Source organism: Podarcis vaucheri, assembly GCF_965113315.1.
Source record: "Podarcis vaucheri genome assembly, chromosome: 6".
Classification (NCBI taxonomy): Eukaryota; Metazoa; Chordata; class Lepidosauria; order Squamata; family Lacertidae; genus Podarcis; species Podarcis vaucheri.
The window spans coordinates 101,670,402-101,694,287 of NC_138764.1; the positions used below are offsets into that span (position 1 = coordinate 101,670,402).

Sequence of the window (23,886 nt, forward strand, 5' to 3'; positions counted from 1 at the left end):
CATTTTCCTGTGCAAAGCACCATCTTCACAACACTATAAAGAACCAGAAATGAGAACATAGTGCTACAACCTCCACCCCTTCCTTTGAAAATAGATAAGGAAGAACCTTATGGAGCAACTTTTGGTTGGGATGGGGGCACTACACGAGGCTCCCTTTGAAGACTGCATGGAAACAGCAGCTAATGCAGAATGCAGCCAGTGGCTATTTTCTCTGGTGGGATAGTGTCTAGCTAGTGTGTCAGACTAGGATCTGGGAGACGACCAGGGTTCGAATCCCCACTCAGTCATGAAGCTCACTCGGTGACCTTGGGCCAGTCACTGCCTCTTGGCCTAACCAGCGCCACAGGGTTGTTGTAACCATATGAGCCCCTTAGAGGAAAAGGAAATGGGCTGGTCTTTTTGAAAACTTCCACTTCTCCTCAGAATTCCTCAGAAATTTCTGTGGCCGCTCTACACAAGATAGCTTTGAGTCCAAAGGCTGCCGCAGATGGGTGGGGTATAAATAATAAATTATGATTATCATCACAGTTGCTCAGGATAAGAAGCCAAGGAAGGTGGCTTCCATGCTTGATTTCTTCCTCCTTTAAGTCACAGCATTTTGGTTAATGGCAGAAAAGGCCCTAATCCAGCCTTAAAATAAACATTAAAAAAAAAAAAAACAGATCAAGAGAACACTTCGGGTGGTTTTTTTTGCCTTGAAAACATTTATTTTACAACCTTGGTTTCTGATAATTTAGCAGTCTTTATTTTTTCAATTTTATGTTCCTATTCAGACATACAATACATAAATTACATGCTAAAACATAAAATAAATTCCTTCTGCTTGAACTGTAGGTATGTACAGGAGCTCAGTATTTGCGAGTGTTAACAATCCACAAAGTTCGGACAGCCACAGCTACTTACATACAATTTAAAGGATGACCCTTTAAGTAACATAACAAAATATATATATATATTTTCTATGTATATGTATATATATATAATTGCTTTTCAAATGCATTTATACTTTTTGATTGTTCTTTACAACTAACATTTTTCTTAATTTAAAAAAAAAATCTGGATTTCCCCTTTTCTCCAGCAAGTACAAGTGCAATATGAGACTCTTGATACATCTTCATCAGGTCACACAGACTTCAGGAGAGGCCACAACAAATCTTACTAAAAATCAACAGTTAAGTGAATGATGGAATCTACCAAACTTTGCTTTCTGGAGCCATGGTTCATTTCAATGGGGCTTGCAAACCTTCACTGAAAGGAACAGCATGAAAGGAGCAATGGCTGACTGGGCCACAGTTCATCCTAACTTTTTTTACTCATATGCAAGAAGAGGCTGCCTTGAATAGAGCGATAGCTACACAAAACAAAAAACACATACCATGTTCCCCAATAGAGGAGAAGGGGCAACAGCAGCAGCAGATGATGATACAAAAATTAATAGAACACCAGCAGTAGCTGAACGACGCAACGCGCACACACACACACACACAGGACTAATGTGGAAAACGCAATTTCTACAGCTTTTGCAGCTTGGCAAATCTCCAGGTTCATTACATACACACACACAGCCCACCCATCGACACACAACACACAGGCGTACCAAAAAGTAAAATAAGATCACTGAGTCAAAACATTGAAACGGAAATAAGCTGCAGGTCTTGCGCTGTGCAATTAAACAATTTGGGTTGGCTTGCCTCCAGCAAAATACCAAGAATCAAATGTCAAGTGTTATTGTTGGCCTACAGATTAGAGTCTAAGAATTAGGCAACGGGACTGCGGGGAGAGGTAAAGAAACAATGGAAAGGCAGGAAGGGTCCCTGTCTTCTTCCTCCAACAGGGAAGGGGGGAGGCTGTCTCTGTCATGCTTAGTTTTGGGGTCTTTAGATCAGGGGTCAGCAAGGTTTACCTCGCCTGGGCCGGTTCACTCCTGCGGAGATCACTCCATGGGCTGGATCGCGTCTGCGCAGATGCGATTTCCAGCATTTGTGTCTGCGCAGATGTGATTTCCGGCACCGCGGAAGTGAGTCCCCACTCCGCACTGTGCCGGTTTAGCACAGTGCGCAGAGACTTGCCGAGTGGGCGGCTCGGTTCAGGGGCGGCTCGTGGGCCATTTAAACGACCCCGGGGGCTGCTTGTGGCCCGGGGGCTGCAGGTAGCCAACCCCTGCTTTAGACAATCACATCGACACATCTCCTTAACAGTCAAAGCTGAATTACCAACAGAAAAGAACCACAGCAATGCAAGCACTCATCCTACGATTTCCCATGCTATGCCCCACTTTGTTAAATACGCTGCCGCTAGAAAGAGCTTAGAGCCATGCCCTGCAACTATTTCAGAAGCCACCTTCCCCTCCACTTCAACCCACGACAACCATCCCAGAAAGAACTCTTTGCCTCTCAGGATATTGCTGCCTTCTCTTTGAATCAAGCCGACATGTTCAGGGTTTTGGTTTTTTTAAGGACATGCATTCGCTGTCCATTCTTGATGTGTTTGTTTGCAGGAGCCACAACTGCTGCAGGAGGCTCCTAGAATCAGGGCACAGTTCCCACCTCCACCTGTAACGTAGGTAAAAACTGTCGCAAGGGTTGCTGATCGAACAGCAGACCCCCCAGCAACACCACCACATCACTGAGAACATAATGTGAAACTCTGCCATTGAATGAGCTTGGGCGGGGTGCTCTCATGATAGGCTACTATGCAATGAAATGTTATGGAGCATCACATTTTATTGACTACTGTGAGGGCTAAAAGAAAAGGAGGGTGGAGAGAAGCAATGTTTGGAAGTTACTAAGCTGTAAGAAAAAGCGCTTGGTAACATCAGAAATGGCAGAAATCTACCCACAAGTGCTACAAGGATGTTTACGTAAGTGTTTTATATATACGTAAGTGTTTTATATATACATGTATATACAGATAAAAACAACAGATTCATACATACACAGCCTGTGAAATTTATTTAGCATTCGTAGGTACAATGCCCCTTGGCTCCCCAAACAAAGGATGGCTGCATTGCTCATTGCACCAAACAACTATTTTTTTTTTTATCACTTCAACAGCAGCTGCTGCAGAGGGGATTTGGAGCTCATCTGGAATGTAGAATAAATTAAGACCAGTTTCCCAAGCGACAGTTTTCCTGAACACATCAGGACTTGGCACTTTGGTGTCTGAAAACGTAACATCTGGTTCTTAGTAGCTCTGAGAGCAGTGTGCCTTTTCCACAGCAGTTATATCTAATCAGTGTATCCATGATACATTTTCAGACACAGGAAAGCCTCCCAGGATCACTCCTGTGTTGGGAAAGGGATGGAGAATCAGCGCTCAAAGCAAGTTTCCGGGTGCAAGCCTGTGGCTTGGCATGATTTAGTAAAAAGCTTGGAAGTCCAACCAGCAAGCTACCAACCTTCCTCAGGTTGCATTAGCCCCAAATTGCATCTCCCAGGTAATCAAAACGGCAGCCTGCAAAGCTCTCCGTACCACGGGAAGCTGTACAGATCCTCTCTGACTCTGCACAAGTGGTCTGATGATTGGGCAATAATGAGCAGGTTAACGACAGGAGTTCCTAACACAGCCAGCTCCCTGAATGCAATCTGAGAGCAAAATGGGCAGGTTCATGAAGATGCTTGTGAATGCTAGCATCACTTAAAGTAAAAATGAAAACACTAATTTAATTGGCTGGCAACACATTTAAGCATAGAAAAATGGTGCAAAAGTTTCATATGCATTGGCAGTGAACGTTCTTCATGTAAGCCAGTGACAATGGACTTTTAATAAGTTCATTGCCCATTTTTCATCTCTCACTTCATTCTCACTAGCTCCAAATGAAAAAAAGCTGTGTTGATTTTAGTGAGGGGGCAGGGAAAGATGCTCTGCGACTCACATATTCAAGTCCCTGGGAGCTGAATTGAGCCAAAGAGCCAGAGCTAGGATGTGGTTTGGCCACCATGCAAAGCAAAGCAGGTACTTCTGGGCTTGTGGCGGCTTGGTGCATTATATATGCCTATCACAAAGCCACGTGGAACTCACTTTAATTGGCCGGATCCACTGGTTTTGACACAGTTAAACAGGACTGAAGGACAACCTTCTGCAAGTCTTCTAACAACATAATATGAGTTTGAAAAAATGAGAAAGGTGAGTCATGGCAGTCTAAAGGAAAACTTCTGTAAGGGGATGAGGTAGTGGACTTGATAAATAAGACTGAAGACAGATGGATGTGGGTTTTGTTCCAGAAATTTTAAAGGTAGCTTGAAAGAAGGCTCAGACTCAGAATAACGTATGCTCACCCCCACTCTCACCTTCTATTAAATGACTTTGGTATGGTCTCAAAAACCCTTAAGTCCTGTTTGTCCAGAGGCAGCAACAAGAAGACTCACAGCAAGTACACAAATGCAATGGAAAGTGAAACTCCTCTCAAATCATTTTCAGCTTTGTTTGCCTCCAGTTGAAGATAGAGCTATTAGAAATTCGAATTAGAAACTTCCCTTTATATCAAACAGCAATCAGACTTTGAAAGAGCCCCGGTTCCCTGTGTCTAGCAGCACAACGTTAGGAACAGAGAGCAGAGACTGTGTTTAAGACTATGTGAAGCACCTTCATCCTGGCATTTTAGCTTAACAATTAATGGATATTTAGAACAAGCTTCAGTGGGATGCAAATCTAAAGGACACAATGGCGTAAGAAAACACAGGAAGTACTACAGCTTTACCCCCAAATCACTACTGGAATGATTATGAAATCATTGCCCAACAGCAAAATGATTAATAAATTGATCTACTTTAAGTGAACACAAATAGCGATACAGTACTCTGAACTCCAAGACTGAGAGGGAGAAGGGAGGGGGGAAACTGCCTTGAAACTCTATTGAAACAATTAACTATGCTAGAGATTGAAGCAGCTTGTTTCCAGTGGCAGCAAACTGTTTAGGGGTTATTACATGTTTGTAAAATCCAGCCTGACACCGGGTCATGGCCCAAGTTCCTCACTAGATGTTTTGCTCTGGAGCGCCAATGTTGTTAGGTCATGAAATCAGTCCAAGATGGTCAATTTTAGTTATGTTAAAATCAAGACTGAAGCCGGGCAGCAGGAGCGCAGCTGAGATCATACTTTACTTTTAGGCAAAGAACTCTGTCACCTTTTATAAATTCTCCATATTACACCCTCCATGTAACCCTCAACAAGATGGATGAGGCTTTCAAGTCTAGATATGTAAATCTCTCTCTGTGTGTGTGTCCCCTAACCCCTGGGTGGGGGATGTTGAGTAAAACCCAGTGACAGGCATTAGGAATGCATGATAAGCCTGTTTTCGCCTAGAGAAAGATACAAGTCTGAAATATATTAAGTTTGAATCATGCAGGTGGATTCAAGGAATATTAAAGTACTGAGCTGTCCAGGGTATTTAGCCAAAAACTAAGGGTGCAATATCAAAACGAGTGTTAACAATGTGTTAGCTCACCCAAATGTTAAGAACTGCCCTTCTGCCTAGCCTAAGTAAAGTGAACATGCCATATTGGGCACCTTTGGAGAAGACTGGAGAGGGCAGGAGAGGAAAGAAAAGAGCTGGCTCGGCTTTCAAAAGACAGTTTTGGTCCATATGGTTAAGAAGCTTTCAAAGATCTTTCCTTTAGTACAGATTTCAGGTCAGGTGTAAGGAAGATGAAGTCCTGCAAAGAAAGCAAACCCTGCTTGTGGGGAAGCAGAACGCATGTAGAACAAAGTCAGGCCTCATCCCACACGATCTGCATTACGAGACTGTGGGATGCTCAGGAGGTGGTGGCAGAGCCCAACTGCACTATTTCAGACTGCAGACAAGAGAAGACATTTCTACAATGCTCCCCAATAAACTTGTGAAACAGGCAAAGGGCTCAATCAGACTCGCTTTTCCTTATGTGTTAATTTTTCTATTTGCATTGACTTTGCTTTTCTCCACATGCCCTGGGGAATATTCATATTGGCATCTCCCACTTGCAGTCTGAAATGGTACCACCTCAGAATGGTGCGTAAGAAGAGACAGCCACAGTTAATTCCAAAGAGAGAAAATGGGGGGGGGGGGCAGAGAAAAAGGGAACAGAAGGAAGACTGATCTGAGCTCTGAAACTCAAAAGCAGCAGCAGCCCTGAAAATGGGTGATGCATTTTTAAGTGGATTGAACATTTTCTAAAATGAGACTAAACAAACAATAGCAGAGAAGTAGAGAATATAAGTTGCTGAGATACCTAAGGAAGCCTCATGATGCCCACCACATTCACACTCTCTCACACACACAATTTCCATTCATAATTTTTTTTTCAACCGCAGAGAGGGAAACCGTTCCAGAATATCCACCACAAAGTTATCAATGAAGGGATGTAAGGGAAACCCCAAACAAAATAAACATTATCTTTAAAAAGAACACGTGCAAATTATTTCATGGGTTAACATACAAGGAAACAGATGTGATTAGTTATTTGACAACCATTCAGCAATACTAATTAATCAACCACGCAGTGCTCCAATTTTGTAAAGCACTGCACACTGGTTAGAGCAGATCAGACTTATTGATCCCATTTTAGCAGGGTAGAACAGAGGCAATCAAATTTGTGCTAGGAAGCCACATGGCTGTAGCTACAGATAGAAGACTTGGTGTCTCAGCTCCAAAACACTGTGTTTTGTCTGCTGAGCCAGTCAGCATAGATCTGTTTCCAACATCACATAGCAGCAAACTGAAGCTTGCCACCCAGCAAACACTCAAAAGGGAGCCACAGCCAATCTCAGTCCCCTGATAAGTATGCCTGTACCTGCAGCATTTATTCTAGAAATGTTTTTTTAAGTACTCTTAGATGCATACCTAGAATGCATGTGTAAAGTGGCCTTAGTTTTCTTTTTTAAGAGGTGCTTGTAAAAATGTAAAAAGCAATGCATATTCAAACAACAGAAATCTAAACTTTACTCAACTATTTATTTGCTTAGACTTCATTCAAACGCGACAGTAAGAGCTTACATAAGTTTCTGTTTTCCATGTTCATGCACAAGTTAAAAAAAATGGCAGTAACTGATCATAAATAGTGCAGGGGAATGATTAAATTCAAACAAAATTAGTGTGCACTTTAATTTGAGATAATTCAAGTAACGTCTGGTTTTATAACAAAACCAACATTTTGGCCCTCTCCTATACAAGAACATCTTAACTATAAAGCCACTGACACTCAGAAGATGAAACAGATGTGCAGGGAACATTTTTTCCCCTTTAAAAAAAAATCCCTTCCATGCAACATCAGCCATTTTCAAGGTTAGCTCTTGAGACAGGGCTGTTAGGAGCAAAGGGGCAGTTGGGATATACTGGAAATCTTAGTTGCTATCAAGTGGTTGATCAACAGCCGCCTTCAAGTGATGTTTGTAGCTCAACTGTATGGAAGTTTGGTGGCTTCTGTGGCAAATTTAAATTCTCTTTGAAAAATGCTCATTGTTTTTTTGGCTGGTATCGCTGCTTAAAATGCAGAATGTATCCATCACACTCGTTGTGATAACTCCTCAATACATTACAACACAAAGACATTTATAACATAAAACTCCACACATGCTAATTTTTTTTTCTTTTTTAAAAAAGGAAACGAAATAAGACCAAAAGCTAAACTGCTTTAAATACTGCATGCTACAGTATCATCCATGTATCATCAAGATACGACACTGAAGGTGACAAAAGGCGAAGGGATTACAAAATATTCTCAGCAGGTTGGAGGCTGCCCTCTAATTGTGGGAGGACGTCTCCCTTCCCCGTACTCTATTATCTAATGTCCATGATTCTAGTGCTGGATTGGCCATATTATTTATTCTTATCCATTCTAGTTAACAGTGCTTCCTTAACTTAGTTAAATCCATCGGTATGGTAGCTGGGGTGGGAGTCCGCTGTGAGCTGGGTCGTCTCTGAGACTGGCTGTATCACAATAGGTGTATCTGAGGTGTCTGAAAATCAAAGGAAATCGTGGTTAGACAGCTGCCTCCTAAAACTGCTGAAAGGAAGTGACACAATGAAGACCTGGCTTGTCAAAAGCAACTTGCCAGCCCTAAGGGCTTCTAGGCAACCAGGTAAAGGTAAAGGGACCCCTGACCATTAGGTCCAGTCGGGACCGACTCTGGGGTTGCGTGCTCATCTCATTCTATAGGCCGAGGGAGCCGGTGTTTGTCCGCAGACAGCTTCTGGGTCATGTGGCCAGCATGACTAAGCCGCTTCTGGAGAACCAGAGCAGCGCACGGAAATGCTGTTTACCTTCCCGCCGGAGTGGTACCTATTTATCTACTTGTACTTTGACATGCTTTTGAACTGCCAGGTTGGCAGGAGCAGGGACCGAACAATGGGAGCTCACCCTGTCGCAGGGATTCGAACCACCGACCTTCTGATCGGCAAGTCCTAGGCTCTGTGGTTTAACCCACAGCGCCACCCGCATCCCTAGGTAACCAGGTAAGGGCATCTAAATTTTTTCCCCTTCATTGCAACTATAAATGACCAGTGTAGGATTGTGGGGGAAACAGGGGAGTTTGCAAGGCCAACTCAAGATTTCTGTGCAGCCGTTAATTTTTAAAAATTTCCTCCTTCTTAGGATGTTGGTTTGCTTCATTATTTTTCCATCAGTTTCAGTTAAACAGACAGAAGGGTTGTATTAAATTAATTATTTCAACACCATATTCCTAGTTAATGGTGTCCATACAGTGAGTAATATGCAAGATAGGGGAAATTCCTCCATAAACTGCTAACCGTGTCAACAAATGTTATCCACATTTCCTCTTAAGGCTACACCAACTAGCTTCAAAAGAAGCATACCCACTGGGTGCCTTTAGACCATCGTTCCATGAATGGGACTGCAAAGATGAAGGGCAGCACTCTCCAGCTTCTGCCATCAAGCCAGGAGTCAAGAGCTACTGGGCGTTTGCACTCTCTGCCTCCTATAGCAAGGAGACCCACCAGCCTGGCCAAACCCATGGATCAGAGAAGGAACAGCTTGCAAGAAGCTTGGCTTTCCCTCTCCCTGCCAGAAAGAACCCCCGGGTGCAATTGCCACAAGCCCTGGAACTGCGGAAGTGAGAAGCAGCACACTCTGGGCCCCAACCACTGGACAGGGGACAAAGGGGGTGCATGGCTGTATGTATGTTTGCAATTCGTGTACAGGTATTGTGAGCTGGCTCAAGGGTCATTCCACTGACAGGCAAGTTATAAAATCTTCTAAATGATATGATCAACGAATTTGCTCACCTCTTCACCATTTTGTACATGAGCAAACCTTGGTTTTATTCAGGGAGATATTTAGGAATCTCCATGAAGCCAGGTCTTCAGAAAAAAAAAAAACATTTTCAGCAAAGATATGCTTTTTAGGCACCTCCTTCAGTTGAAACTACACGAAGCTTCTCCTCCTCCTCCTCCTCCTCCTCCTCTTCCTCTCTCTTCTCAGCCCTGTGATTTTGAGACATTCCATGTGTGGCTGACCTGGAGAGCAGAAGACTTACCCCTCTCATCTGACTGTAGCTGTGCCTCCAAGTCTTCGGGGGAGACATAGTATTCCTGCTCTTCACCTTCAGGGGGTTTCGGTTTACACTTTCCACAGCAACAGTTACAGCAACAGCAGAGACAGCAACAGCAGTAGCAGCCCGTGATGAGTCCACAGAACACAAACAGCGCCTGCACAGAGGAAAAGGGAAAGTGTCTCCAACCAACGAATGCCAACTTAACTTAGATCTCATGCTTGGGATATCAGCAGCAGAAAAACAGCCTCTTGAACTTAAAAAGCTCGCACCCTCCTGACACGTAGCATAAAATCTAAAATGGGAAGTGAACCTCTCAGGCAAAGGTTTGCCTCCTCACAATTGTGTATGATGGTCTCATGAAAAAATGCCCATGTGTCGTACAATTGAGGTGAAGCAAAGGCCAACCCCTCTGCTCTAGCCCTCCCAAATCACTGCTGTAGTTTATGCTATTGCAGTTGATGGACTGTCCCAGCCTATGGCTTCTCATCAATTACTGTGGGTGGAATTCAACCATGTGCTCTTCCAATCATTCTGTCTGCACAAGTACTGCCAGGTGGAACGACACCATGTTGTGTTCTGGAGCTTCTCCCAGCTCCCCAGAGCCAACTCTGGGGGCGCAGGGCATGCAGAGGGAAGAGAGGGAAGGGAGCCCATTGCAGAAGGCCTTCCACAGACCTTTGGCTGTCGGGGCTGATTAGTTGAATCCCACCCTGTATTCCCCCAAAATGCAAGCCAATACATCCAAGATAAGCCCCATCAAGCACTAAGAAGTCCAGCTGTTGCATAAAATAAAATAAATAAAATAAAATATGCCTAATTTGTACAAAATTACAAGAAAGCTAATCATTGCAAAACTCCTAGATTAGGGAGCTGTTTCAGTTTGCCACTCAGTTATCTGATCCATGGTGCTCTCTCTCATGACAAAGTAGTCAGGAGAAAGCAGGAAAAGAAAGTATCCCAATGGGTGATTCATCAAAACAGGAAACTAACACATTCAGAAAGCAAGTTAAGTGACTTCAACAACTGACACCACATGACACACTGAGCTTTTGATAAAAGACCACACAACCCTTTTTGTACTGTAAACTTGAGTCAAAACAATCTTCTTTCAAACCACAAGGAACCTACAAAAGCATTCCAGGAATTTCAAGAGATAACGCTTCGGAGACTGCTGCTTGTGGAATATTTCTAAATCAGTTGCCATTTTAAGCCAGAATCCATATTTTTTAATGGCTGCACTTAAAACTTTTAATCATGACTGGACACCACAGGCCAAAATTTACAACAGTACTATTATTAAAAAGGAGAATTCTGCTTTTTCCCCTCACACAGGAGGCAATGTCTCTTCCATATAGAATCACAGAATTGTAGAGCTGGAAGGCCCCCCCAAGGTCATCGAGTTCAGCCACCTGAAACGCAGGAATAAACTAAACAGAAATATGACAGCACATGCCCATCATCTAAAAACAAGAGCAGCAACGTCTCTTGCTTCTGAAACGTTTTAACCCACGCACAAATCTGAACAATGGATTATATGAGTTTCGTTCAATTAATTAATGGAGTTCTGTAACAGGTTGCACCCCTAGTGCATCAGAAAGGACTTTCTGACAGTAAGAGCTGTTTGACAGTGGAACGAATTCCCTGGGAAACTGGTACAGTATAGACTTTCCTTCACTGGATGTTTTTGAGCAGAGGTTGGATGGTCAACTGTCAAGGTTTCTTTGGTTGTGATACCTACACTGCAGGGGGGTGGACAAGATGACTCTCAAGGTCCCCTCCACCTCCACAATTCGGTGGTTCAATGGCTCTCTTGAAAAACTAACCTACCTACTGGGGAGGCAGCAGAATCTCTCAAGGTTCCTAGAAACTGTTGAAACGTCATCCTCTATGGGATTATTATTGTGCTACACAAAGAACATGTTCAGAGGAGAATCTCTCTGTTGCTTACCTTTGCCCACCAGCTGGATAGCACAAAGTACGTGTTCACATTCTCCTCTCCAAACTGCTCTGCTACATACAGACCCAAGGAACCATACTTATCATAAATATTTCGTTTTGTAGCATCAGTTAATATCGCGTGTGCATTGTTGATTTCTTTAAATTTCTCTGCAGCTTCCGGATTATCTGGGTTCTTATCGGGGTGATATTTTAATGCAAGTTTCCTGTGGAAAGAAGAAACCACAGAAGATCATGACAAGCCTTCTGGATCAGGGCAAAGGTCCGCCTAGTCTAGCGTCGTGTTCTCACAGTGGTTAAACCAAATGCCTATAGGAAACACACAAGCAGTATCTGGGTACAGCAAAACTCTATACCCCTCCTGTGGTTTCCAGCAACTGGCATTCAGAAACATACTGCTTCAGATAATGGAGGCAGAGCAGACATCCTGGTTAGCAGCTATTAATAGCCTGATTAATAGCCTCCTTGAATTTGTCTAATCCTCTTTTAAAGCCATCCAAGTTGGTGGCCATTGCTGTCCCTTGTGGGAGCAAGTTCCATGGTTTAACTATGTGCTGTGCGAAGAAGTACTTTGTTTTGTATGTCCTGAATCTTCCAAAATCCCGTTTCACTGGGTATCAATAAATTCTAGTGTTATGAGGCAGGAAGTGGGGGGGGGACCTCTATCCACTTTCTCCATGCTGTAATTTTATAAACTTCTAACATGTTGCTAACAAAGGTCCGTATAGTTAAAGCCATGGTTTTCACAGTAGTGTTGTATGGAAGTGAGAGCTGGACCATAAAGAAGGCTGATCGCCGAAGAATTGATGCTTTTGAATTATGGTGCTGGAGGAGACTCTTGAGAGTCCCATGGACTGCAAGAAGATCAAACCTCTCCATTCTGAAGGAAATCAGCCCTGAGTGCTCACTGGAAGGACAGATCGTGAAGCTGAGGCTCCAAGACTTTGGCCACCTCATGAGAAGAGAAGACTCCCTGGAAAAGACCCTGATGTTGGGAAAGATGGAGGGCACAAGGAGAAGGGGACGACAGAGGACGAGATGGCTGGACAGTGTTCTTGAAGCTACAAACATGAGTCTGACCAAACTGCGGGAGGCAGTGGAAGACAAGGGTGCCTGGCGTGCTCTGGTCCATGGTGTCACAAAGAGTCGGACACGACTAAACAACAACAACATGTTGCCCCTTACTCACTGTTTTTCTAAACTGAAAAGGAGGAGGACTCAAACAAGTTGCATGCTCTGCGTCCATCAAGGCATCTCAGAGTTGGGATATTGAGGTTCAGCAAACCTTCACTTGTCATGGTATAGAGATAGTTGACCTGGAAGCCCCATTTGTAAGAGAAGTGGGAGAAGACAGTGCTGTCGGCTCCTTGCCTTTATTCCACAAGGTGCCTTGAAGCCCCACCTCCTTTGGGGGCCTCTTCGCACTTCTGGGTGTACCTTGTTTTCCTTTTTAAAAAAAGTAAGGTATGAACGTGTCTGATGCAAGTCTCTCATGTGGGTGCTCTTGCTGGGGGCAGAATCTGAGAACTGAGTGCAGCAACTCCCAGGCTGCACTTGGTGGCAGACCTGGGTCTACTTTGTGCAACTTGCAAAGCCCGGCTCTGGGTTTGGGAGGGAACTTATGGTGTTTTTACCAGGTATCCCACAGCCATGAACTCAAAAAGGTTGAAAACCTCTGCCCTTGGCCATTTTGGTTGCCTTTCTCTGAACCTTTTCCAATGCTACAAAATTCTTTTTGAGGTGAGGCAACCAGAACTATACACAGTATCCCAAGTGTGGCCACACCATAGATTTGTATGATGGCATCAGTTTTATTTTCAATTCCTTTCCTAATGTTCCCTAGAATGGAATTCACCTTTTTCTTAGCTGCCGCACAATATGAAATGCAGGCTTATTTCTGTTTGGGAAAGCTGTGATATGCAAGGTAAAGCGCACCCACACCCACACGAGTACAGTGGTACCTCAGGTTAAGTACTTAATTCATTCCAGAGGTCTGTTCTTAACCTGAAGCACCACTTTAGCTAATGGGGCCTCCTGCTGCTGCCGTGCCGCCGGAGCACGATTTCTGTTCTCATCCTGAAGCAAAGTTCTTAACCCGAGGTAATATTTCTGGGTTAGCGGAGTCTGTAACCTGAAACATATGTAATCTGAGGTAAAGGTAAAGGTAGTAAAGGTACCCCTGCCCGTACGGGCCAGTCGTGTCCGACTCTAGGGTTGTGCGCCCATCTCACTTAAGAGGCCAGGGGCCAGCGCTGTCTGCAGACACTTCCGGGTCACGTGGCCAGCGTGTCGAAGCTGCTCTGGCGAGCCAGCACCAGCGCAGCACACGGAAACGCCGTTTACCTTCCCGCTATAAAGCGGTACCTATTTATCTACTTGCACTTGGGGTGCTTTCGAACTGCTAGGTGGGCAGGAGCTGGGACCGAAAGATGGGAGCTAACCCCGCCGCGGGGATTCGAACCGCCGACCATACGATCGGCAGGTCCTAGGCACTGAGGTTTTACCCACAGCGCCACCCGCGTCCCGTAACCTGAGGTACCACTGTACAATTCTATACATGTTTACCCAAGTCCTACTGAATTCAATGGGACTTACTCCCAAACATGTATAGGTCTACAACCCAAATCTACCCTACCCCTCCTAATATTTTCTGCAGCAGTTTCCAACACTGCAAATTTTTTACAGCGTACAGCTGCTCAAGTCAAAAACAGTAAAATTGTTTGTGCCCAGATTTAGTCTGTAATGGCAGAAAGCATCCAACATAATCAATGTAGGGCTGGTTTATATGAAGAGCAAAAGCCCATTAGAAAATGTCAAGTAGCTGCTACTCTGGAAAGACTGTCAATTTCTGCACATAAATATCCTGCAAAGAGCGCCTTATCTCTAAAGTCACATGAGAGAGATACAACTTCAAGCAGATGTTTGCCCAAAGCAGAGAACTGCAGTTGCCGGTTGACTCTTCCACATCAAGAGGAACAAAAGACTAATATTTCCAGACAGATGCACAGCTATCCATTTACGGTGAGGAATAATATAATTTTTTTCAAAAAAAGGGGGGAAGATTCACTGTGATACAGAACATAGGAAGCTGCATTATATTGATGGTACAATGAAAGCTAACACACATTTCCACCAATTTCTGTTCACAAAAGAATACCTGCAGCCAGAATCTCCACAAATCTCCTATTGTTTGCTTCTGTTCTGAGAAATAGTGGGAATACAATTAAAGTTTATTATTTGGAACCCAGCGTTTCCGCCCTGAGTTAGTGCAAACTCAGGAAAGTAGCTTGCTCACTAAATCACTTACCATTGTGAAAAGGTTTACTGCTGACCCCTAGTGTCTAATTCAGTTCATTGCAGTTTATCACTAGTATGCCCCCTGAACTCACCTCTGGGCTCATCCTTGCTTCCCTTTCTTTGTCCTGAGATTTCTTGTTCTTCTCATGATTTCTAGACACAGGTCCAAGAGATTTTCCTTTTGGCCTGCTGCTTTCCCCAGGAAAAAAACACTGTTTACTGCTGAATTGAAACATATGTCAATCTGCAGAAAACTCAATTGACGTTTGTTCCAATTCAGCAGTAAACTGTGGCTTTCCCTGGGAAAAGCGGAGTAAAGAAGACGCATGCCTAGAAGACTACTGCTGGTTCACCAGCACATCTATTTAGCCTATGGACTTTTATCTTCCACTGTTCCCAAAATAATTAAAGCAAGAGCATCAAAAGTTTTGATTTTTTTTTAAATGTGATTAAAAGTTTGGTGTGAAAAGCAGACTGATCTCTACAGCTAAGATTTATTCCCAAGACAAGACTCATCACTGAGTCACTGGACCTTCTTTTTCCATTGCTGCTGAGTAAAATAGCTGTGATGAAGACACAACTTTATAAAAGCAACATTATATGGACTGACAAGAAAACTATAGATCATGATTCAAGCTTTATTATATTCCAAACTTTAGGAGAGATTTTATTACTCAGTGGTATGACCTATGACTGAAAAAGCTGAAGTTCTGAAAATATAACTGAATCAATCTCAGGTTCTACTTATCTCAAAATTGTCACAAGATACAGCTAGACCAAACAGTGTACTGTGTAAAAGGAGTATATAAATTTGTCTGCTTTCTTCTACTCAACTACTTTAAACAAGGAAGCTGAGTTAGATTCCTTTTATCATGTTTTGTGGTTTTTTTCCAGATAGAAACCATAGTTATCTATGTTTCAGATAACCCAAATGAAGTACGAGTAATCACCTCACTTGCAGTGTTTAGCATCTCAGAGATAGCAGAAACTTACAGAACGATAATCATGAGGCAAGCTGGCTGTGTTAGAATGGATGCTATGTTCAGAGCGAGCTCTTGGCCTCCTTACCTGTATGACTTTTTAATATCATCTGAGGTGGCGTTCTTGTCCAGTCCTAGAACATGGTACAATGATTCCCCAGACGTAGACAATGAGCGTTGCCTCTGGTCTCCCATCTTGAGCTAACCTGGGGAGAAAAGAGTTTAGGACAAAAATCAGAATTGGGCTGAGTGCTGGATTTCATACTAGGTGGTGTACCAGGGTTCACAGCCCTGCTCAGCCATGAAACTCATTTGGTGCCCTTGGGAAAATCACTATCTCCCAGCCTGACCAAACTCACAAGAGTGTTGAGAGTAACAGTCAGGAAAACCCATATATGCCACTCTAAGCTTCCAGAAGGAACGGCGTGATACAAAGAAGATAAAATTGGTTTATAATCTCAAGCTTCTTCCAACCCGCTTTTGTAGAGGGTAACTTTAGAAAAACACCAAACATCTCTGAAGATATGACTATGCCCAGTTCGCACGTAACACTACGCCAAACTGTGGCTAAGCATTGACAAGCAAACATGCCGGAACTTAAGAACAAAAATCACTACCCACGGTTTTGCTGCTGTTGCTCTACACAGAGCTAAGTGATGGTTCGGTTAAGCATTTTGTTTGAACCTGACTTGTGGTTTTTCTCCCCCAAACAAACCATGAGTGGCAAGCCAGACTTTTAGAAGACATCTGAAGGCAGCCCTGTTTAGGGAAGCTTTTAATGTTTAATAGACTATTGTATTTAAATATTCTGCTGAAAGCCGCCCAGAGTGGCTGGGGAAACCCAGCCAGATGGGTGGGGTATAAATAATAAATTATTATTATTATTATTATTATTATTATTATTATTATTATTAGCCAAGAGCAAACTTTACTTTCACCTCATGGCTTGTCTGAATAATAATAATAATAATAACCAGGTTAGGACGCAGCACTAAGCCAAACCATGACTTAATTCCTAGTTGCACAGCAGCAGCAGAAATGGGGGAGCAGCAAAGTTGCACCAATTTTTGCTCCGAGTACTGAACAGGCTTGCTTTTTCACGCTTAGCCACAGTGTGTGAACCAGTCTACTATTTCTTTGACCCCTGCACTACTTGAGGAGCAAAAAATCCCATATCACGGTTCGTAATTGCTGTTTATGTATAGCTATTAACCTCCCGTCAAAACTGTACACAACAAAGGGGTCACAGAAAACTCTCGCAGAACATAAGCAATGTGTTTTTGGTAACCTTAAAAATGCCCGTTAGAATCCAAGCAACACTTCGTAGTCTAGCTTTAGATGCAAATTAATGCTAAATGAGGTCTGGGGAGCTAATAAGGACCCAGTTACCATAATGGGTCCATCTAGTACAGTATGCTGCCCAGAAAAGCTCACAAAAATCTTATGATGACTATATCTAACCATTACGGATATTTCCCTGTAAAGGGTAATCAAGAGATGTTATTCCTGAACATGGAGGGTATGACCATCATGCTCAATAATCAAAGCATGTTTCCCCCCTCCTTTTTATGGTAATGATCACAATATCATCCTATGGTAGTGAATTCCTTTAGTTAAGTTACATGTTCCATGAAGTATTTGCTTCAATGTCTTAGACCTGCTGCTTCTCCATTCCAGTCGATGCACTCCAGGCATTTGCATTTTGAGAATCCATTTCTGTCCATACTTCTCATGGTCTCAAACATTTCTCTTCTCTCGAAGGCGTAGAGCCATAGTGTCTCAACCAACCTATATTCATGGAACAAACCCGCCTCCCCCCATCACTTAAATCGCTCCTTTCAGCACCTTCTTCCTCTCAGCTATGATCAGTGACAAAGAATGGGGTAAAAAAATCAGTCCTTTATTTTCCCAGGGGAAACTTTCCATTTTGTAAGTTCATCAGTAACTATGGATGGCGCTGAACCACAAATAGATTATAGGCAAGCTTGGCAGTTTTACTAAAAACAAGTAAATAGGGCATCAGAAATTGTTCCAATGCAAATTACACCTCGTTGTGCAGAGGAATATTTTCCAGAAAATCCATGTCACTGGCCATATAATAATGATTAATTATTTCAGTGTGGGATAGCCAGTATTATGTACAATGTTCTAAAGATGGACATAATTATAATCGTATATAATGGCAAAGAGCAATTAAGAAAAGGAAATGCTCAATGCTTTTGAAAGGTACTTTTTCTTTCAAAACAGCACTGAGGGCCTGACTTAATTTTGCCAGACTATAGCACCGGTCACCTGGCACCCAGATAAAGAATTCCAGTTCACAGAATATGTTGGAGCCAGATGGCAAATCGGAAACCAGGTAGAAGCTGCTACATGGGCAATTACTTTAAAACCTAGAATAAAAATCTTTACTTTAGAGTGAGGCAAGTAAGTCTCTGTTGAGACACAGTGAGAAACACATGCAGCCTTGCTGCCATCTGGTAAGGCAATAATTAGAATATATTTTAAGCACCACTTTCAGAAGCCTGTATTATATGACAGCCAAAAGAGATGTCAAAATTTTAAACACGCAGGGTCCAAATGGTTAAGGGGCAACAAAACCCTCAAACATTGTTCATGTTGTCAGGTAAGAGCAGAAGCGTCAGACGGCTCAAGGCTCCAAAACTCACAGCAGACCAAGTCTGTCATGCATGTTCATAGAGTCTGAAAAGCAAACTCAAATTCTGCAGAACCCATCTGACATTTCGAGCTGTCCCATTTGGCTGGGACGCATTCCACGGGTTTAGAAGTGTAATACGGGATTGTCACCTGACTCTGCACAACAGAGATAATTCTTCTTACAACCTCAAGGTAATAATTGACAACGTCCTCCTGCCATCCACAACGCAACACTCATACGCTCTTACACCTTCCATGACAATAAACCTGAGGACAGAAGCCAGATATAACAATTTCTACAGATTCTATCGTAGACGCCTTTAGCACTTCACAGATAAATTAACCTCCTTCCTGACCTCTTTGCTATCCAGTTACAAAACTAACTGTTGATACTGAGCTGGATCTTCATGCTGCAGTGCCAGCTACACTTAAGACACAATGCTTGCCAAAGGTTAGCATTGTCTTTCTCAACCTCATGCTCTCCAGATGTTTTAGACTACAGCTCTCAAAAGGCCCCGCCAGCGTGACTGTGTGCTAGCTGGGCTTGATGATGATGGTGATGATTTTATTTGTAACCCGCCCATCTCACTGGGTTGCCTTTGTCTGAACTTCAGGTAAGTTCATTTTAATTTTGTCTGCCCTTTTGGTGTAGATTTTCTCTCCCCAGCCCATATTTAATTTTATTATATCACTGTTTCTGGTATTTTATCGTTGATCATGGGAGGGGGGGGGGCTTTTTAGGGCCCAGAAGTGAAGCATAAACAAACACACACACACATATAGAGTGTGTGTGTGTGTGTGTGTGTGTGTGTGTGTGTGTGTATAATGTATATCGGGGTTGGCAAGGTTTACCTCGCCTGGGCTGGTTCACTCCTGTGGAGATCCCTCCATGGGCCAGATCGCGTGTGTGCCTGCGATTTCCGGCACCTGCGCCTGCGATTTCTGACGTCTGCACAGATGCGATTTTCGCTGTCTGCTCATGCGCAGATACGATTTTCGGCGCTGCGGAAGTGAGTCCCCGCATCGGTTTAGCGCAGGGCGCAGGGACTCGCCGAGTAGGCGGCTTGATCAGGGGCGTCTGATGGTCCGGTCAAACGACCCCCGCTTGTGGCCCACAGGCCTTAGGTTGCTGACCTGGTGTATATCATATATATCATGTATGTATGTGTATATACACATGCACATGCACACACAAAGATCCCCCCCCCATATGCCTCCTAAAGTGGCAATAAGACTAACAATTGTACTTCTGCAATGGATATTTCTTACAGGCCCCAAATTCTTGGAAACAGTCTAGCATATATAATAACTTTTTTTCATTGTTCTTTTTGGCTGCTGAAATGCTGCAAAGTTCCACTTATTATTTCTATACCACCCTTCATTCATAGATCTCGGGGTAGTTTGCAGCATAAAAATACAAGATAAAAACACAAAACTCAGAATAAAAACAAGAACAAAACAATAACCCCCACCCCCTCTGATGCTTTTACCTTCTGAGTATGAGCTTTTAAATCATTTGTGATCAGGAATCTTTGCAGATTTGGGAAACGCTATGTTAAAACATTCCAGTGCATGATCGAAATGCAAAATGATTCTCAGCTACCTTTTTTACTACCCACATAACTGGCGGTACATAAAAGAAAGCACTTCTTTATGCAGAACAGTTAAACTCTGGAACTTGCTCCCACGGGAGGCACCAACTTCATGGAGGAGATGGCTATCAAAAGCTACTAGCTTGTTCTTGGGGATTTTGCCCTCTTCCATTCTGCGGACATGACCAAGAGAGCGTAGATATCACTGAGACAGAATATGCTGGGAGAGCACATCTTTGTTTGAAACTCTGTCATGCCATGTGATGCCCCAAACCTCCCTGACGCAGTGCATGTGGAAGGCGTTGCTCCTGGCAGGTGTAAGCTGCCTACATCTCACTACCATAAAATAGCATGCTCAACATGCAAGCCTGGTAGACCTTCATCTTGGTATTGGTCATTAGCATCACATACTCCCATACCCTTCTGGAGGGGCGAGCCACTGCCATAGCTGACTTGCCAATACGCTTGCCTAGCTCAGCGTTGATGAGAGAGGTTGCTTGTTATGGTAGTGCCCAGGTGGAAAAAATCATTTACCGGCTCCCAGTGGAGTGTGGAAAGCTGCAAAAGACCATGGCCTGCATCTCAAACACTGGACAGCAGGGAGACCATCCACAAAGCATCACTTGAAAATGGAGCATCTGGACAGGTTCATATAAAAGAAGGCAATCTTTAAAGTATCATGGACTCAGACTGCTTAGGGCCTTAAAGGTTAAAGTAAGAGCTTCAGAGTGGGCCCAGAAGTAAATAAGTAGCCAGCACAGCTGAAAGAGCACCAAAGTGATGTGACCACTATGAATGTTGTCCTCTTATGATTCCATGAACGTTAATGCTTAAAACCAACCAAAGAATCCAGTTAATACCTTGATGACAAGCACAATGTTATCAACATTCACCGGATGTCATTCAGCCTTTGGGGGCATTATAGTAAAAAGGCAAATTGATTTTACACAGGCACTTTAAAAAAATCCTATGCTTGGGTTCGCATTTTCACATCCAAACCCCCTCAAAATCAAGCCCAAGTCCAACACAACAATGCTGCTAACAAAACGAAGAGCTGCCATTCTTCAGCAGCAGACACGTTGGGAAAAGACAGGCTGCTGGCTATTTTTGGATTAGGTCATTTCAGCTAGCCCACACTAGATTAAATAGGCCTTTGGAGGAGGTATTTTTAAAGCACGTGGCTCTCAGCCAGCTTAACTCTCTCTCTCTCTCTTTGGTGGCACGGGCCTATCTATTCTCAACAAAAGATGCTTATAAAAACAAAGCAAAACTGAGCATTATTTGGTTTTCAAGTCTTGCTCTTCCAAAGAACTAGATGCATTGCATACCAGAGGCAAATCATGCTCCCATCCTGGTGGTGGGTAGAGAAATTTAGCAGGGTGTGTGAGTGTGTCAAGTAAATAAGACTTGCAACAGCTAGAATAAAAAAGCAGACATTTTGCAAAACAAAAAAACAAAAAACCCCAGCCATGTTAAGATGGGGAAAAGCTATGTAACTCAGTGGGCATAATGATCCCAGCTGTAAGGATGGTTTGCATATATGCCTGAAATCCACTTCTGCACTTTCTACAGCAACACAACTGTTCAAATGCAGCAGACCCACTGAAACAGGCGCATCTGGGTTTAATTTATGAGCTCTGAGTGCACCCACTAAAATCAATGGACATGACCATCTTAAGTTCATTGATTTCAAGTACTCTATGACTTCCTTAGATACAAACCAGAATATCCAATACATTCACATTTAATGCTAAATTTCATTTGCACTGCAACAACATTGTGCTCTGAGAGTTCTGACTGAGGTGCCTTATATTATTTAAATTAAGCAGTTATGCCTTGAGCTCCAAGGCCCAAATGCAGTGCAGGATGAAAACACAGAGCTGCATCAGCATGAAATTCCCTGCATGTTCATCTGAGATTAACCGAAACTCAGAAACCAAATTCTTTCCCTCGCGGGATGGCATTGACAGTCCTCTTTACACTTTTACACTTTCACTGTTGTGTAAGGTGGATGAAGTATTTTGCTGGGTGCTTGCAAAAGTACAGTAGCTGGAACTGAATTTGGCATCTTAAGGATATCAATATTAAGATTTTTAAAATGGAAGTTTCTGGCTCTTATGCCAGTAAAGAGAACATGAGAATATGTGGGCAATACCTGAGAAAATTTTACTACTAAACAATTAATTAGCACTAAGAATTTCCTTTGTATTGAACAGAACATGGCACAATGGGTCAATACACCTGGCTGTTAACTAGAAGGTTGGTGGTCTGAACCCACCACAGGGACTGCTGTGGACAAGATCCTGCATTCCAACTCTGCAATTCTATGATTCTAAGCACTGAGCACCCACAAGGATTTTTGAGAGTTATAGAAGAGTCCTGTCCCTTCCTTGTTTCTCAACTGGTAGACTTTGTTTCCATTAACAAACAGTCCTAGTTTCTGGATAAAATCTTTGCCCTTGCAGTTGTTTTCTATAGGACAGTGGTGGCCAAACCTGGCCCTCCAGCTGTTTTGGGACTACAGTTCCCATCATCCCTGGCCAGTGGTCCTGTTAGCTAGGGATGATGGGAGTTGTAGTCCAAAAACAGCTGGAGGGCCAAGTTTGGCCACCACCACTACAGGATATTAATATCAGCAGTCATACCGCAATATATTTTCAACTTGTCACAACATGATGCTAATCTGACAAAACCTAACTACCTACTTTAGTCAATCTGATGGAGATACTTTAGAATCTAGACTCCTTCAGTTTGGGACAGCGGTTAAATAGGAAGGTCCAACAACATGGGCTTACACCAGCATTGCTCAGAGGATTTCTCAATGCATGAAAGTTATCTTATCCCATTAGCAAATGTAACCTAGAGAAACAAGATGTATCTCAACACAGCAGCTCTCATGATTCTGCAGATAGTGGACGGATTCGCATATAACACCATGGCCTGTTTGATTATCTAAACCCAGCTTCACCAGTTTTCTTCTGCAAATCTCTGCCTTGCTACAAACAATAAACTTCCAGAACCCCAAATCTACAAACATGTAGTTTTAGCCTCATTCTGCTTTGAACGTTCTTGCATTCAAAAAAAAAAGTTAGGTGCAAGAATGGAAGCAAAGTAATTTAAATGTGAGACGACAAAAGATTTTCCATATACAGTGGTACCTCTGTTTGCGAACGGGATCTGTTCTGGAGCCCCGTTTGCAACATGAGCAGAACGCAACCCGCGTCTGCGCATGTGCGGGTTGCAATTTGCCGCTTCTGGGCATGTGTGTGACGTCATTTTGAACGTCTGCGCATGCGGCGAAACCCGGAAGTAACCCTTTCCAGTACTTCTGGGTTGCCGCGGGACGCAACCTGAAAAGATTTAACCTGAAGCGAACATAACAAGAGGTATGACTGTAATGGCAAACTTAGAAGTTTGCTTTTCACGAGTAATGGATTATCTAATGTGTACAGATTTTATATTCTGCAGAACAACCATATCACTATCTTTTCCACAGATTCAGCCCTTTTGAGGAGCCCTATTTCATGGGTCCCACTTATGTTCTGTACCTTTAAAGAGCATGCCTTGCTACACACTCACCAGCCATCTGTTATGCATTCGAAACAAGGAGGGTTCCCTTGAAGTGGTTTCTCTCCAAAGGCTATGAAGAAAGGTAATCTCCTGGATTAAAACAGCATCACTCTTAACTGTCTACATACCAAGCACTAAGGGTTTATAGTTAGTACTATTGCAGTGGGGTGAGGGGAACAGACATGCACATATGCTAAACCCCATCATGCTCCACATTTCTTCATTACTTTCATTGTTTTCATGTATCTTAACCAATGTTTAAGTCTATCATGTCAGACTTAATTTAGATTAACAAACGTCTCTGCTCATTGAGTCACTACAGTGACTCAGAGTCCCTCCTTTATCAG

At 43.1% G+C, this 23,886-nt stretch overlaps 1 protein-coding gene across 5 annotated transcripts in view; it reads right to left on the reverse strand.

The window, feature by feature from the left end:
• Nucleotides 1-681: 681 nt before the first annotated feature.
• DNAJC5 (DnaJ heat shock protein family (Hsp40) member C5) overlaps nucleotides 682-23,886 on the reverse strand; it is a 30,099-nt gene continuing 6,894 nt past the window's right edge. For 4 of the 5 annotated variants that reach the window (XM_082226541.1, XM_082226542.1, XM_082226544.1 and 1 more), the window contains exons 2-5: nucleotides 15,808-15,925; nucleotides 11,435-11,648; nucleotides 9,469-9,640; nucleotides 682-7,932 (exon numbers count right to left, since the gene is read on the reverse strand). In XM_082226541.1, coding sequence (XP_082082667.1) covers nucleotides 7,835-7,932; nucleotides 9,469-9,640; nucleotides 11,435-11,648; nucleotides 15,808-15,914 — 591 coding nt within the window. In that variant the 5' untranslated portion in view covers nucleotides 15,915-15,925 and the 3' untranslated portion in view covers nucleotides 682-7,834. Of the gene's footprint in view, nucleotides 7,933-9,468; nucleotides 9,641-11,434; nucleotides 11,649-15,807; nucleotides 15,926-23,548; nucleotides 23,584-23,886 lie in introns of those variants that run through there. The other variant, XM_082226545.1, reaches the window with a different exon arrangement.